At 45.1% G+C, this 16,719-nt stretch overlaps 1 protein-coding gene across 2 annotated transcripts in view; it reads left to right on the top strand.

The window, feature by feature from the left end:
- RBMS3 (RNA binding motif single stranded interacting protein 3) overlaps positions 1 to 16,719 on the top strand; it is a 1,236,319-nt gene that overhangs the window by 1,027,672 nt on the left and 191,928 nt on the right. For both annotated transcript variants that reach the window (XM_069212004.1, XM_069212005.1), the window contains exon 7: positions 14,355 to 14,461. In XM_069212004.1, the coding sequence (XP_069068105.1) occupies positions 14,355 to 14,461 (107 nt within the window). The remainder of the gene's footprint in view (positions 1 to 14,354; positions 14,462 to 16,719) is intronic.

The following is a 16,719-nucleotide window of genomic DNA, read 5'->3' as shown; positions in this document are numbered from 1 at the left end:
TCAGATCAGAGTCTACCAGGTACTGGTGCAACAAATCAGACACACAATTATTAAGTATATGCTCTCTCAGGATTGTGTTATACAGGCTTTCATAATCAGTAACTTTACTGCCATGTAACCACCCCTCCAAGGCCTTCACTGAATGGTCAATAAAATCAACCCAGTCTTGTGAAGACTCCTTTTTGGTTTCTCTGAACTTTATCCTGTACTGTTCAGTGGTTAAGCCATAACCATCCAGGAGTGCATTCTTAAGAACTGTAAAATTATTAGCATCATTTTCTTTCACAGTAAGGAGCCTATCCCTACCTTTTCCACTAAATGATAGCCATAGGATAGCAGCCCACTGCCTTTGAGGGACATCCTGTACAGCACAGGCCCTCTCAAGTGCAGCAAACCACTTGTTAATGTCATCCCCCTCCTTATAAGGGGGAACTATCTTGTGCAGATTCCTGGAATCATGCTCTTTTGCAGGATGACTATGGGGAATACTGCTGCTGCCACCATGGGTATCTAAACCCAACTTCTGTCTTTCCTTCTCTAATTCTAAAGACTGTCTATCCAAATCCAGCTGTTGCTTCTTGAGCTTCAGTCTGGTTTCTTCCACTCTCAATCTATTGAGCTCCCTTTCTAACAATCTGTCATCAGGGTGGGTGGGAGGGACATTTCTAGATACAGAGGTATGATGGGAATGAACAGAAGGAGACCTGTCCCTTACAGAGGGCACCCTAACAGCTTGGCTACCAGTATAATGTGAGAGCACACCATCAGTATGGTGTGATTCAACCTCTGTACCAACTATGCTAGACTGTCTAGTAATGGGCAGGCTGAGAAGTTTCTTTCCTGAACCTTTTCCTGGGGGAGTCCCTGGATCAGATTGAGAACCATTAGCTACTTTTTCACCAGATTTGGCACTCATGGCCTTATCCTGTACTCTAAGCATATTAATTAACAGTTCTAAGGAAGGATTCTTCCCTACACTCAAACCTCTCTCTATGCAGAGACTCCTTGCTCCTTTCCAGCTAAGGTGATCATATGCAAGTTTGGACAGTTCAACATTTTTTCCTGTGCCAGACATTTTTTAGAGAGAGTTAAAGTGATAGAAAAAGAGAAAAAAGTTTTCAGAACTTTTTGGAAAGACAGAAAAAAAACTTTTTAAACTTTTAAGAACTTTTTGAAAGTTTAGGAGTACTTTTCAGCACTTAGAAAAGAGTGAAAAGAGGAAATGCAAAAGTTTTTGGCTATGTGTATATACACACTGACCTTGTTTTGTATATTTTTCTCTTATGAAAAGTACAATGACAAGAGTGGTTTAAGTAGTCTCAAGCACTTATCCCACCACTGCACAACCAATGTAGGAGGTTGGACTGGCTTGTAGTGAGTACCAAGGGGTACTTGCACCTTGCACCAGGCCCAGTTATCCCTTATTAGTGTATAGGGTGTCTAGCAGCTTAGGCTGATAGATAATGGTAGCTTAGCAGAGCAGCTTAGGCTGAACTAGGAGACGTGTGAAGCTACTACAGTACCACTTAGTGTCATATGCACAATATCATAAGAAAACACAATACACAGTTATACTAAAAATAAAGGTACTTTATTTTTTATGACAATATGCCAAAGTATCTTAGAGTGTACCCTCAGTGAGAGGATAGGAAATATACACAAGATATATATACACAATAGCAAAAATATGCAGTATAGTCTTAGAAAACAGTGCAAACAATGTATAGTTACAATAGGATGCAATGGGGAAACATAGGGATAGGGGCAACACAAACCATATACTCCAAAAGTGGAATGTGAACCACGAATGGACCCCAAACCTATGTGACCTTGTAGAGGGTCGCTGGGACTATTAGAAAATAGTGAGAGTTAGAAAAATAACCCTCCCCAAGACCCTGAAAAGTGAGTGCAAAGTGCACTAAAGTTCCCCTAAGGACAAAATGGTCGTGTTAGAGGAATAATGCAGGAAAGACACAAACCAGCAATGCAACAACTGTGGATTTCCAATCTAGGGTACCTGTGGAACAAGGGGACCAAGTCCAAAAGTCACAAGCAAGTCGGAGATGGGCAGATGCCCAGGAAATGCCAGCTGCGGGTGCAAAGAAGCTTCGACTGGACAGAAGAAGCTGAGGTTTCTGCAGGAACGAAAAGGGCTAGAGACTTCCCCTTTGGTGGACGGATCCCTCTCGCCTTGGAGAGTCGTGCAGAAGTGTTTTCCCGCCGGAAGGACGCCAACAAGCCTTGCTACACGCAAATCGTGCGTTTGGCGTTTTTGGACGCTGCTGGGGCCCAGGAGGGACCAGGAGGTCGCAAATTAGAAGAGCCCTCACTGAAGCAGGTAGCACCCGGAGAAGTGCCAGAAACAGGCACTACGAGGATGCGTGAAACGGTGCTCGCCGAAGTTGCACAAAGGAGTCCCACATCGCCGGAGACCAACTTAGAAAGTCGTGCAATGCAGGTTAGAGTGCCGTGGACCCAGGCTTGGCTGTGCACAAAGGATTTCCGCCGGAAGTGCACAGGGGCCGGAGTAGCTGCAAAGTCGCGGTTCCCAGCAATGCAGCCCAGCGAGGTGAGGCAAGGACTTACCTCCACCAAACTTGGGCTGAAGAGTCACTGGACTGTGGGGGTCACTTGGACAGCGTCGCTGGATTCGAGGGACCTCGCTCGTCGTGCTGAGAGGAGACCCAAGGGACCGGTAATGCAGCTTTTTGGTGCCTGCGGTTGCAGGGGGAAGATTCCGTCGACCCACGGGAGATTTCTTCGGAGCTTCTGGTGCAGAGAGGAGGCAGGCTACCCCCACAGCATGCACAAGCAGGAAAACAGTCGAGAAGGCGGCAGGATCAGCGTTACAGAGTTGCCGTAGTCGTCTTTGCTACTATGTTGCAGGTTTGCAGGCTTCCAGCGCGGTCAGCAGTCGATTCCTTATCAGAAGGTGAAGAGGGAGATGCAGAGGAACTCGGCTGAGCTCATGCATTCGTTATCTAAAGTTTCCCCAGAGACAGAGACCCTAAATAGCCAGAAAAGAGGGTTTGGCTACCTAGGAGAGAGGAAAGGCTACTAACACCTGAAGGAGCCTATCAGCAGGAGTCTCTGACGTCACCTGGTGGCACTGGCCACTCAGAGCAGTCCAGTGTGCCAGCAGCACCTCTGTTTCCAAGATGGCAGAGGTCTGGAGCACACTGGAGGAGCTCTGGACACCTCCCAGGGGAGGTGCAGGTCAGGGGAGTGGTCACTCCCCTTTCCTTTGTCCAGTTTCGCGCCAGAGCAGGGGCTAAGGGGTCCCTGAACCGGTGTAGACTGGCTTATGCAGAATTGGGCACATCTGTGCCCAACAAAGCATTTCCAGAGGCTGGGGGAGGCTACTCCTCCCCTGCCTTCACACCATTTTCCAAAGGGAGAGGGTGTCACACCCTCTCTCAGAGGAAGTTCTTTGTTCTGCCATCCTGGGCCAGGCCTGGCTGGACCCCAGGAGGGCAGCTGCCTGTCTGAGGGGTTGGCAGCAGCAGCAGCTGCAGTGAAACTCCAGGAAGGGCAGTCTGGCAGTACCAGGGTCTGTGCTACAGACCACTGGGATCATGGAATTGTACCAACAATGCCAGGATGGCATAGAGGGGGCAATTCCATGATCATAGACATGTTACATGGCCATATTCGGAGTTACCATGGTGAAGCTACATATAGGTAGTGACCTATATGTAGTGCACGCATGTAATGGTGTCCCCGCACTCACAAAGTTCAGTGATTTGGCTCTGAACAATGTGGGGGCACCTTGGCTAGTGCCAGGGTGCCCTCACACTAAGTAACTTTGCACCTAACCTTTACCAGGTAAAGGTTAGACATATAGGTGACTTATAAGTTACTTAAGTGCAGTGTAAAATGGCTGTGAAATAACGTGGACGTTATTTCACTCAGGCTGCAGTGGCAGGCCTGTGTAAGAATTGTCAGAGCTCCCTATGGGTGGCAAAAGAAATGCTGCAGCCCATAGGGATCTCCTGGAACCCCAATACCCTGGGTACCTCAGTACCATATACTAGGGAATTATAAGGGTGTTCCAGTAAGCCAATGTAAATTGGTAAAATTGGTCACTAGCCTGTTAGTGACAATTTGAAAGTAATGAGAGAGCATAACCACTGAGGTTCTGGTTAGCAGAGCCTCAGTGAGACAGTTAGGCACCACTCAGGGAACATATACATGCACACCTATGAGCACTGGGGCCCTGTGTGACAGGGTCCCAGTGACACATACATATAGGCCACAAACCTATGAGCACTGGGGGCCTGACTAGCAGGATCCCAGTGACACATAACAACCATACTGAAAACATAGTGTTTTCACTATGAGCACTGAGGCCTGGCTATCAGGATCCCAGTGAGACAGTGAAAACAGTGACAAACACCCTGACATACACTCACGAACAGGCCAAAAGTGGGGGTAACAAGGCTAGAAAGAGGCTACCTTCTCACAGTTGCACCCATAAGTTCATTATGCGCACGTGCCACTGGGCGCGGCTAAGGCTGATTGGTCCTGACTCATGACACAGGAAGTGGCCCTCTGTGGCGTCATCATGGCGGGAGTGTGTCCACTGGATTCTGTGACGTCACAATTGGAGCACCATGGCAGCAAGTGCTGTCTCCTGCTCGAGCCAGAAGGTATGGTCAATCCGCAGTGGGCCGTGAAGAGGAGCGCACTTTGCTGCCGATGCACGAAGCGAGGCCATATTTATGTAACAAGGTGAGCCTACACCCTTTACACCAACACACGGGAGGCTTCTTGGCTCACCGAGCCGTGGCTTAAATGTTTCTAATCACAATCTCTGCTCCTTTGTACTTAGGTCGGTCTCTTGGCAAGATGGCTCACAGATGCCACGCTCTTGCTGACGTCTGTTGTGAGCTGTAGGGCACCAGTTGCATCCAGGCAAGATTATTCCAGCCTGTCATCCTTCCTAAGTAGGTAAATTGGGTGCCTTTAAATTTGGTGTTAGCAACACCTGTTTTGACAGTGCTTAGAAAAGGGATGCGCTACATTAAAAACACGCTATTATTAAAGTTAATCAGTAAATCATTAGTTGTTAAGCTGTGTTGGGCTCCTCATTACAAGACTGCAAGAAGTTCGGGTGAGGATACCGGGGGTGGGGGCGGAGGGTGGCCCCAACTTCCAAAGAATCACGAACTTTCCCCCCAAAATGGGGAATAACTGAATAGACCTGATAATACTGGGTCCTTTTGCATGCGTTGTTCCCCATTCTACAATTAAAACCACTGACGTTTACCTCCCACTCCGAGCAGACAGGCAGCGTCAGCAGAATGGTCTGTGGTGGAGGCAGGTTTTGAAGCAGTCAGGGCACACTTTAGCCTGTCCAGGAGAGCATCGTCTGCCTGTCCCCCGTGCTGCTGCAGGAGGAGGGTGGACAGGGCCAGCCTGGTTACCACAATCAGCCCGGGCAGTACGGTAAAATGGCCTAAACTACGGCCACTGCGAGGGAGTTTGAATGCGTTACTCACATGGCCCACTGGAGTTACTACAGGGTTTGGGATTATTTAGAGTTTAGCGGATGGGGTACTCCATCACAAACATGGCGTATGTCTCATCCGCTGTAATACAAGTGCATTATAGCCAATGACACTCTTAACTCAAACTCTAAATAAGGCCCTCTCTTTGTACGTTGTCTCCAGAATCTTACACCATCCTGCAGGTTCTCTTTAGTGCAGGTCCCGATGGGAAGCTGACTACGCCTCGAAAAGCCACCACAATGCAAACCTTTTTGCTAGATGCCAGATTCCAGTAGAGAAGCCTGTGTCATCCAAGTCCGTGCTGTGAGTTGGACGTCAGTCTGTCCACGTTGTTTTCAGACAACAGCCAGATGCACGCTGAGAGTGCAGTTTCACGTTCTCCATCCTGCCTGCTTGGTGTCATTGAACATGATGTTAAAAATGAAGTCGCTCTCATGCCATTAGAGTACTTGACATCTTTGGATTTTGATTGTTTCACCTCATACAAAACCTTCAAAAACCTTAAAGTTTCCCTTTCCCTCCAGGCAGGGCCGGCTTTTGCCATGGGCGAGCTGGGCCTCGGCCCAGGGCGCCAATCTTCAGATGTACTCTCGGAGCTCTCTGTAGTTTGAAGTTGTTCTTTTCTTTATTAACCTGTTGCTATTACTGTAACTAAAACCCCTTAAGCCCCCTTCTGTGCCCTTCCATGTACTTCCACCCCCTGCAGCCGCGCACCAACACTCCCTCCCCCTCCAACAAACAACTTGGCACCAGCCTGACAGAGCTAAGCTATGGGCTATTCTGGTGACTTGGAGGGGCTCCAAGATATTTAAGTTCAGAGGCAAGTTGCTCCTTTGAGGTAGCCAGCTAGGGACTCACCTGTGAAAAGACACCACCTCTCCCCTTCTGGCTCATTTAAATCACCAAAACCAGCGAGAGCAGCGCATTTCTTTCCTCCCAGGGCTCACACCGAGCCCTAGCTCTGTTTGTCCTGCCCGCCTCCTCCACTTGTACCTAATCACCACAGCTGTTGAATGTGCCGGGCCAGGTTACAAGACATACATGTTAGTTTGCCCAACTACCTTTGACTACAAAGCAGAAATTGTTTTGGGCAATACATGAGCCTACATGTCTCCTAAAGTGCTCCAATCTTACTTTGTATGGCTGCATGAGCAGTGCTTAATTTGTGCTTGTTGTTTCCGGTGCGAAGCACCAACACTTAATTCTGAGGGCCGGCACTTCGTTTTCTGTCTCAAGCATTTACTGCCAGCAAAAGACACAAATGAGAAAGACAGAGGAAGAGAAAAACAAAAAAGTGCCAGAAAGGGGAAAAGCAGGAAGCTGCAAGAGAGAGCTGAAGGGGTAGGGGGTGGCTGTAAATGGATTGAAGAGGCCCGAGATGGCTTTAGTATTACGCTGCCTCAGTATTATGTGCTCGCCCTTTTAATTGCAAAAGCCACTTGTTTAAGAGGAGAGCTTTGAGCACAGCCCCTTTTTATTTACAAATTAAGCACTGTGCATGAGTAAGTATATATATGCACACACACATCATTTGCGATTTCCCCTTGTAGATAGCACCACCAATGTGGCTCCATGTGTGACCCCCTATAAAAATAACTTCTGGATATGCTACTAATATTGACTTCCAAGAAGGAATGCATTTCTTGAGCAGTAGTGCACAAAGTGTTTACTTGTCTTTCTGGTCCAGTGGGTAACTTGCAGACTGTGGGATGCAGACACCGAGGCCCAGATTTACAAACATTTTCATTGTTGGTGCCCCACTTTTTTGGGGTAGCCATAACGCAAAATGTATTTCAGAATTTACAAAACCATGCAAAGCCTAATTTATGTGGCTAGGTGGCTTTCTAAAAAATGTAATTCAGTACGTAGTGCGGCCTTGCATTACATTGAACCAGGGAAGAATTACATAGGTAGCGCACGGGCATTTCTGTGCATCCACCCATGCATTTTGATGTAAACCCAGATTTACTAAAGCCTGTACAGCCGGTGTGCATCAGAATAGTGCACCTACCCAAGGCTGGCGTACCAAGAAGAAATATTTTTATTTCCAATTGTTACTTTCTCTTTGCATGTGTGCAGGACACACATGCGAACAGGAGTATACCTCTAAGGATAGCTTTTGTGCAGGAAGGTGGCCCTTCCTGCACACAAACTACCCTGCCTCAAATCCAAGCGTCCTTGCACCATAGCACAAGAGTTCCTGCTTTGGCAGCCGCAAGTGTTCCAACTCAGAGAGAGCGATGAACTACTCCATATCTTAGTAAATTTGTCAGGGGTCTGTTCTCGCCTGTTCACGCAACGCAGATCAGCAACTTGCCTTGCGGCACAGTTTTGCGTGAAATGCTGCTAAATCTGGGTCCACGATTGTAGGCCCTGCTTCCACCTTACTAAACAGTGTGGTACAGGGCAAATCGTTTTTCCCCTTCTCTGTCTTTTTAGCTCTGACAAAATTGACATCCGAAGTGAATCAGTGCAGAGAATGCCCGAGGAAAATAAAAGCCTCCCTGATGCAGAGGTCAATGGACCGTAGTGCGACCCAATATAAAATATTGATCACCTTAATAGTGCACACTACTAACTGAATTGTCTCTTATTTACTCAAAGCAACATCACGTGTAGGTACATTAGATCAGGCCAGATGTGAATATCTTTTTATTAGATTTTCATTGATTGTATGAAAATAATATGGACGATTAATCAATCGTATTTCTGTATCTACGCGTTATGGGGGAGGATGTTTTGCTTTCTGCTGAACAATACACTTTGCCTGTGGTGCCTGAAACCCTTGGGATACCCCTGAAACTCCCACCTCCTGCCTCTGCCTTAGCCCCTCAACAGTCACCTGTTCAGTGCTATGGGACGGGAAAAGAGTGGGGGCTTTTCTTCCCTTTAATACATGAGTCTGAGGAAGGGAATGAATGGAATAGAATGAAAAGGGGGACAAAACAAGTTAAAAGTGAGAGTTGGCTGCTGGCCTTGGCTAATAATTAATTGTAGGTGTTGGCTTCATTTCTACAAGCATACTTTGCACACACATCTCCCTTGCCCCCTTGAGGGTATCTTTTCTTTCTATGAGGAGGCTACTCTTGACTTCTGAGGCTCATCCCAAACATTGGGCGCGGGCGCACTGGGCCCTCAGCATTTATTTCACTCATGTGGATACTGCACTCTGTGTCAGAGGCAAAGTCTGTCCCCAGGGCATGTAGGGGAGACCACAATTGCATTTTTGGCTGAAGCTTGCATATAGGAAGTCTGCCCTGGAAACATCAGTCACATGCACAAACAAGAGAGTTGCTTGGAGCATTTGAGACCATAGCTGCTCACCGAGGCAGCATTGGTGATTTTCTGCCTTGCCAACATCTGGGAAGATTGAACTGGCATTTCAGGCTAATCCTGGGAGGCTGACCTGTATGTTTGAAACCACAATAGATTTATAGGAATATACTACTCCATATGTTATATACTTATTATTTTGAGTCTGTGGTTCTGTGATTGATCTTTTAGGTCTGTGCCTTTTCTTGTGGGTCTATGAATTGGGATTTTGGGCCTGTGATTGATATTTGGGTTTTGTGCTTGATCTACTGGGTCAGTGGTTGGTATTTTGGGTCTGTGTCTGATCTTGTGGGACTGTGATTGGTATTTTGGGGACTGTTCTGATCTTGCGGACATATGTTTATTATTTTTGGTCTATGCCTGTTCATTGGGTCTGTGATAGGTATTTTGGGTCAGTCTTGATCTTGTGGGTGTGTGAATGGTATTTTGTTTCTTTACCTGATCTGTTCTTGGTCTGGAACTGATCTTGTGGGTCTGTGATCGGTATTTTGGTTCTGTGGTTGATCTTGTGGGCATGTGATTGATATTTTTGGTTTGTACCTGTTCGTTTGGTCTGTGCTCAATCTTGTGGGTGTGTGATTTGTATTTTGGTTCTGTGCCTGATCTTGTAATTGGTGTTTTTGGTCTGTGCCTGATCTTGTAGGTATGTGATTGGTATTTTGGATTGTGTCTGTTCTAATCTGTGACTGGTGATTTTGGGTCTGTGTCTGTTCCTTTGGGACTGTGATTGATGTTGTATGTGTGTGATTTGTACTTTAGTTCTGTGCCTGATCTTGTGGGTTTGTGTCGTGATTGGTGTATTAGGTCTGTGCCTGATCTATTGTATGCGCGTGGTATTTTGGTTCTGTGCATGTTTTTTGGGGCGCTGTATATTACATTTTTTAGTAATTCCTTTTCTTTTTGTGATGTCTCGCGGATGTGACTGGGCTGTTTTTGTGCATGTGATGGTTGTACCTCAGCATTTGGTGGCTGACTCGGGTATTTGGTGGCTCTACCTGGGCCTTTAAATTATCTGTCAATGCATATGAGCCCATGCCTGCTTATGACGGCTGTTCCGGGGCATTTAATCGTTGTGTTTGCTCATTTTATTTTAGTTAATGTTTTTATGTAGTACACAAGCACTAGCGGCATTTAAGAACTTTAGAAATAACTGAGAATCATCCCAGACAACATGATGAGAACATAATAACGGGAATTGAATATAAACCACAATACCGGTGAATAATTTCAGAAGACCCTGTATTGTGACAGATGCATAGGAAGGAGGCACAGAGGCTAAAGGAGGAATGATTGGAGTGAAAGAGTGATGGGTTTCTAGACGCTTTAGAGCAGCTAATTTAAAGCCATGATGGGTGAATGCACACTCCTTTTTACATGGGCGGTGCCTCGGGTAGCATTCTTTTGCAGGGTAGTGCCTTCAGCACTAGATGGCGCAGCGGTATGTGGAGTAGTCATGCGGTACAGTTGACTCTCAGAGACACAGCCCAGTGCCCTGCCTAATAGGTATCAGCCTGCCGGATTGAGCCAATGAGTGGAGTACATTGAGGCCTGATTTGTAAGAGGTCAGCTACCAATTCACAGACCCACCCAGTTGAACCAGATCAGCCAATCAGTGACAGATGGCTTTGGCCATCTAAATTATGTTGCGCAGGCACTCTCACTGGCTTAGCAGCATCTGAGAATTATCTCTACTAGTTGAAGTAGTTGGGGCCTGTTCTGTTCTACTCAGGCTGTGCTGATGCAGGAGGACCAGGGAAAACTTGCACCGGCAATGCCAATATGCCGAGCTTATGAATGCACTGTCGAGCCAGACCTAAAAATCTTTGTACCTTTGCTATAATGGTATAAATTATCTGCTTATCGAAGACATCTTAATAGCATTACAACAGCATTTTGTGTACTCCTGAAAGTTCAAACTCAGGCAGCTGAAGGAATAAAAAAAATATCTATGTGAATGGCCAGCAAATTTTGGTAGAAGCACACAGTGTCTTCCAAGTCAAAACACGCACTCCTGGCTCCCAAAATGTGGGGAAGCCAAAGTCCCTCTCCTCTCCTAGTGATTCTCACATAATTCTCTGGCAACAGCTGTGCCGTGAAGCCAAACCATAAAAAGCTGTGCTGCTCCGAGTCAATACGATCTCTAGTAAATCAAGTAAGTCAATGCAATCTCTCGTAAAGGTCTAGAGTGCTAACCACCCTCACATAATGTGCCTCTCCAGAGCTCCATGTCAGTACACAAAGTACCAGAATACTGTACTTTGGTATCCAGTAACCAGAATCTATAGGTGAGAAGGGATCTTGTCTGTCAGTATCAATTGCAGAAATAGTAGGGGGTGCCACAAAATATATGCTGTATTCTCCGGGGTGGCTCCTTCATGATGGCGAAGGAGCGTCGCCCCCCGGCTAAGCCGGGAGATGAAAGATATAACAATACTTAATTATCATTTTATCTTTCATTTATTGGCTCAGCCAGCAGTGTGTTCAGGGCAGGGATGGGCTGTGGGAGGGGGGAGGATGGGAGAGTGCACTAAGTGCGCATGTGTGTTTGGCCGGCCTTCTCAGGCTGGCCAAATACACATGCGTAGTTAAGTTTCTCCAAGCCGGCTGTCTGCACACACAGCCGGGCTGGAGAAACAGCACAGACCCCAGACTTGTGTCTGAGCGGCACTCTGAGCTGCTCAGACCAATCCTGGCGCTGCTTACATGTTATGTTTAGCATGTAAGCAGCGCCACGATTGCTGGGGAGCCTGTGCTGGTGTCCCAGCAAATGCTGGGACACCACAAGAAGACCAGAGGAGGGACGCGGCAGCAGGCGGCAACGGTGGGAAGAATGTATGTTTTTTTATTATCATATTTTTTTTAATTCATCCCCCCCACCTTCATATTTGTGGCGGCCGCCGCTGTGTAATCTATTGCTCATTATTTAATTTTGCTGGTCCGAAGGCACAGCCTTTGGTTTGGGATTAGCTAGGGATGATAGGCTCTCTCTAAGGTGTTACAACATGCACCCTGGGCCTGAATGAAGCTCTCATTGTTTCCGGTTTTGCAGCTATATTAAGATCACATGAAAAATCTGCAAACTATTGATCTTCAGAAGCAGATAAGCAGATTCAGTATGGGACAGCTGTTCAAAACAGCCCTAAAACATCACTCTGTAGAGACAGAAAATGAGATACTAAGGTGTAAAAGGTATGACCCATGTGTTTGACAGCACACTGAGGTGCAAACTCACCACTAGTGCGACATCAGCGTAAGGATGGAAAAAGTTTTGTAGCATAAAACACATTTATGTGCAAAATCACATTTAGGTGCAAAATCACTCTTGGTGCAATCACATTTATCAAGAAAATCAAATGTTAGTGCAGAATCCCATTTAGATGCAAAGTCACCCATGATGCAACATCATCAGGAGTGAAGAAATTTGTTTAGGATCACACATCACATTTCAGAGAAAAACATATGTGGGCGCAAAATCAACTTTTGAGTTTTACACTCAAAACCGGCATATATACAACCTCAACAGGAGTATGAAAACAAGTATATGACAAAAATACATTTAGAGAAAAATGGATTTTGAAGTAACATCACTCTTAGGTGTAAAGCCCAATTTAAGCATAAACGTATTTCTAGTTTAAAAGTCACCTTTGTGTGCAAAATCCCTCTCGTGCAACATCTCCTGAACTGTTGAAACATGGTTATGTACAAAACACATGGAAGGACAAAAATCACATTTAGCTGCAAATCAGGAAAAAGTCATTTTTGGGGAAAAGTTAGCACTTATGTGGTATCACATTTGATGTAAATTGTGTGCATCAGTGGGACAGGACACTGGGATGAGAAAAATGTGAGTTTAATATTCAGTGCTGGGTCAGCCTCAGTGCCATTGTGGTGTGGAAAGCTTCTGCCTTCACAAATCACACTTAGGTGTTAAATCACATTTTATGGCAAATTCCATTTTAGGTGCAAATTCACCAATGGTGCACAGTAAGCAGCCTTATGTTATCACATTTAAAAACAACATTACAATAGATGCAAAATCACATTGAGGCACAGAATGATGGGTGGTGCAACATGAGCAGGAATCTGGAACCAGACATGCTTCCATTGCAGTGCATGGATTCTTCCCTTCTCAGTCCAGTCACTGCAAAGGGAGGGACACCTTAGGCCGGCGAACTAACACCTAATAGGCAATTACTAAAGGCGAGGCTGAAATATTGCTCTGGTCTAATCGAGAATGCGAATGCCATTTGCTGTAAGCTGTGGCTGAAAGAAGGTACATCAATGGCTCAATGGGACTGACCCAAAAACATTTTCTGTGAATGTTTTTGTGATAATAATTTGAGCTCTGTAGGATAGGCCTGAAAACAAAGAATATTTCACTGTCAATAAGAGATGACTGTTGCAGTGCCTTGCTTTCTATTTTACCAAACTGCGTTTGATTTCTCGGCTGTACAATTGAGAATATGCAACAGTTAGGAATTAAGGGCCAGATGTATCAAGAATCAATTTTGTGATTCTCTAATAGCAATTTTTAAGAAATCGCAAAATGCTATGTATCATATTTGCGATTCGGTAATAGTGATTTCTTAAAAATCGCAAATGCTATTACTGAATCGCATATAGTGATTCTGACCCCATTCGCACCTATGGGCCCCCATATTTGCGATTTTTTTGCATTTCCCACATTGCGAATTCCTAACTGGAATTCGCAGTTTCGGAAATGCAAACCCCAGGGTGCTGGGGGCCTAACTGCTGCACCCCCAAAAATTATTTTAGGACATGTAAGGCACACACATGCCAATGGGACATGGGTGCGTTACATGTCAATTTAAAAAATGCATTTTTAATGCATTTTAAAAAAAAATGGAACTTGGTTACCACCAAATTGTATTTGGTGGTAATTGCGATTCTCTAAGGCCCAATTCGCATTAAGGAAAAGCTTGATACATGTGCTTAAGAAATCGCAAATAAGGATTCCTTATTTGCGATGCCTTATTCAAAGAATCGCAATTTGCGATCCTCTAAACGGGGGTCGCAATTTTAAGGAATCGCTATTTTAGCGATTCCTTAAAATTGCACTGCGAGTGCCTTTCTTACATAATGAAAGGCATTTTTGCATTCGCAAACGGCCATTCGCACCGTTTGCAAATGCAAATTCGCTTGATACATCTGGCCCTAAGATTTCTCCTTTTGAATTTTTACCAAACTTGCGTTACCTTTTTGACACCTTTTAACCTAGAATTAGATTGTGGTTCCTTATTGAAGAAGGTTGTGTTTCATTTGTACTGTAAATGTTTAAGGAAGGCCGCACTGAAAGCAAACAATCACTACGAGTTAGGTTGATATTTGATTCATCTTTGCAAATAATATTTTTTTCTGTCTGCCTAACAGTGGCTTTGCTGAAAATAATAATGAGAACATTTTGCCTGGCCTGGCAGCCACGCTTCAACTCCTCTGCTCTTTGCCATATTTGGTCGATTCCCTAACACAGACTCCGTTTTGTCTCCACAGCTCCCCCTGAACCATTGTTGTGCAAATTCGCAGATGGCGGCCAGAAGAAGAGGCAGAATCAAAGCAAATACACACAGAATGGCCGGCCGTGGCCGAGGGAAGGCGAGGTGAGTGGCCTATCACAGCCCGTGGAGAGGCACTGACGTGGGACTGTGGTAGGGTGACCAGACGTCCTGGATTTCCACAGACACTCCCAGTTTTTAGAGGACTGTCCCGGTGTCCCGACGCTTCTCTTAATTTTAAATAAATGTCCCAGTTTATGGGAAAAAGGTCAGATCACCATGGGAAGCATAAGTTAATGACGCCTACAAATAATGAAATAATTAAAGTAATGTATCTGTTACTGTCAAGCGACGCAGTCCCCTGTCTGCTCCCAACAGAGAGAGGAGTAGGGAGCAGAGAGAGGTGGGTGGCGGCGGGTTGGGGGTGAAGGGTGGGAGGTCAAGCCATAGCTAATTTTCTATATGAAGTCTTGTAAATGTGTGTGTGCATGTATGTGTGTGTCATTGTGTGTATATATATATATATATATACACACACACACACACGTATAGGCACACATTCACAAACCTACGCAAAAAAACGGCCAGATATAAAAGTGAGAGTAAAGTCTTTAGTCCTTCTTTTATGTCTGACCTGTCTCAGTTTTTGCTCCTCAAAATCTGGTCACCCTACGGGAAAGGGGATTACATTGTGGTTTTCTAATCTTGAGTTCATTCTGAAATAAAGTGCCAAGAAGGTGCTTCCCAGTTTGAGCGAGCCACTATATATGTTGTTTCACTCCCAGTGAGGTGAAATAAAGGCGCTATGTTTGCTGAATGATCTACTATTGTACAAGTGCATAATTTAGAGAGGGAATCTTAGCAATATCACTCCCCCTGAGAGCCATAGTAGAGTTGAGGTTAATTGATGTAAGTCCCCCCAAAACAGCACCTAAAATTAGCCAGTAGCCTTAATGAAAAACACAAAGACAATACCCATTGTTAGAATGAATTAAGACTTCTGCTAGACTGATCTTTGTGCAAAACCACTGCAGACAACACCCTGCTCCACGCACTCAAGCACTCACCCCACATTCATCCACAGAGAGTAACCCAAGGTTGATCAGCGACACCGCCAGTGCTCAACTCGGCCTGGTGGTTGAAGGTGGGGCACTCATTTTCGGGGACCAGCGCTAGTTTTCCTCCATTAGACTTTAATGAGAACAAGAGAGAGAAAGACAGAAAAGTTGGAAAGGAGGAGGAAGAGTAGAATGGAACAAAGGGAGAATGCAGAGATGAAAAGGAAAAAGATACATTTCAGGGGGTGGAGATGGTGGTTGAAAGGAGCATGAGGTGGTCTTCTTCTAGGCATCCTTGGTATTTGGCAACCTCACCCTTGGTGGGCTTTTGGGGAAAACTTTGGGCCCGGCACTTCTTTTACAAATGAAGCACCAGAGACCTCTACAAAAAAAGCAAAAAGGTGACCCCAGCACTGTCCATTAATGCTTATAAATGCTTCCCATACCTTAACATTGAAGGCAGACAGGAGAAAAGAGAGGAAACTAAAAAAGCTACAGCGAAGAAGGCATTTTTGCTCTAAAGGTTTGCTAGGGCAGTCATTAGGCTATGGTTTGCAATAGGAAAAACATTGTCTCAGAACAGAAGTATGACGTGACACTGTAATGCCAGCTATCCCATTGTATGTAATGGTTCCAACCTCATACAACATGTTCCAAACCTCTAAAGTCTCCAATGCTTGATCTACTGCTCTGATATTAAGAGCACTGTTAAAGTATCCAGTGAGCTCCTACAAAGGAACTTGTGAAAGTGATGCAGAACAGAAACTAGGACATTTCATAAGTTATGGATGGCAGGCACGTGACATCTTATAAAAGAGGGAACAGCAGCATTCTCACAGCAGTGGGATCCCAACATTATTTGCAGAAAGGGCCACAGCAGGAGAAAAAATTTCCCGATTAAGTTGCAAAGGGAAGGTCTTTTCTTAAAATCCAGTGTGAGCTGCTATAACAACAGTGCATCCAGTCCTTTATATATTTGTTTTACTCTATAAAGGTATTATTTATTTATTTATTTATTTATTTACTTGTTATGTCTTTTTTAAACACACAAAAGAACCAAGGATTATTTGGTTGTGGCTGAGGTGGCATGGCAAGCAAAAAAGCAATGTTTTGGAATGCTACCTTGAGCGATTTCTAGTGGTTAGACTATTTGCAAACATTGCTCTACCCACCTTTTGTGTGTTTGAAGTAATGCTGTATGTGGCAAAGTGTATGCCTAGTCTTGGTCCTGTGCTATTTGTATCACTGGAACCAGGCTACACCTGACTGAAGAGGCCCACCTAGACCAAAACTGGTCTTGTCTTG

This window comes from Pleurodeles waltl, chromosome 10 (assembly GCF_031143425.1).
Source record: "Pleurodeles waltl isolate 20211129_DDA chromosome 10, aPleWal1.hap1.20221129, whole genome shotgun sequence".
Taxonomy (NCBI): Eukaryota; Metazoa; Chordata; class Amphibia; order Caudata; family Salamandridae; genus Pleurodeles; species Pleurodeles waltl.
This window is presented reverse-complemented; position numbering and strand designations above follow the sequence as displayed.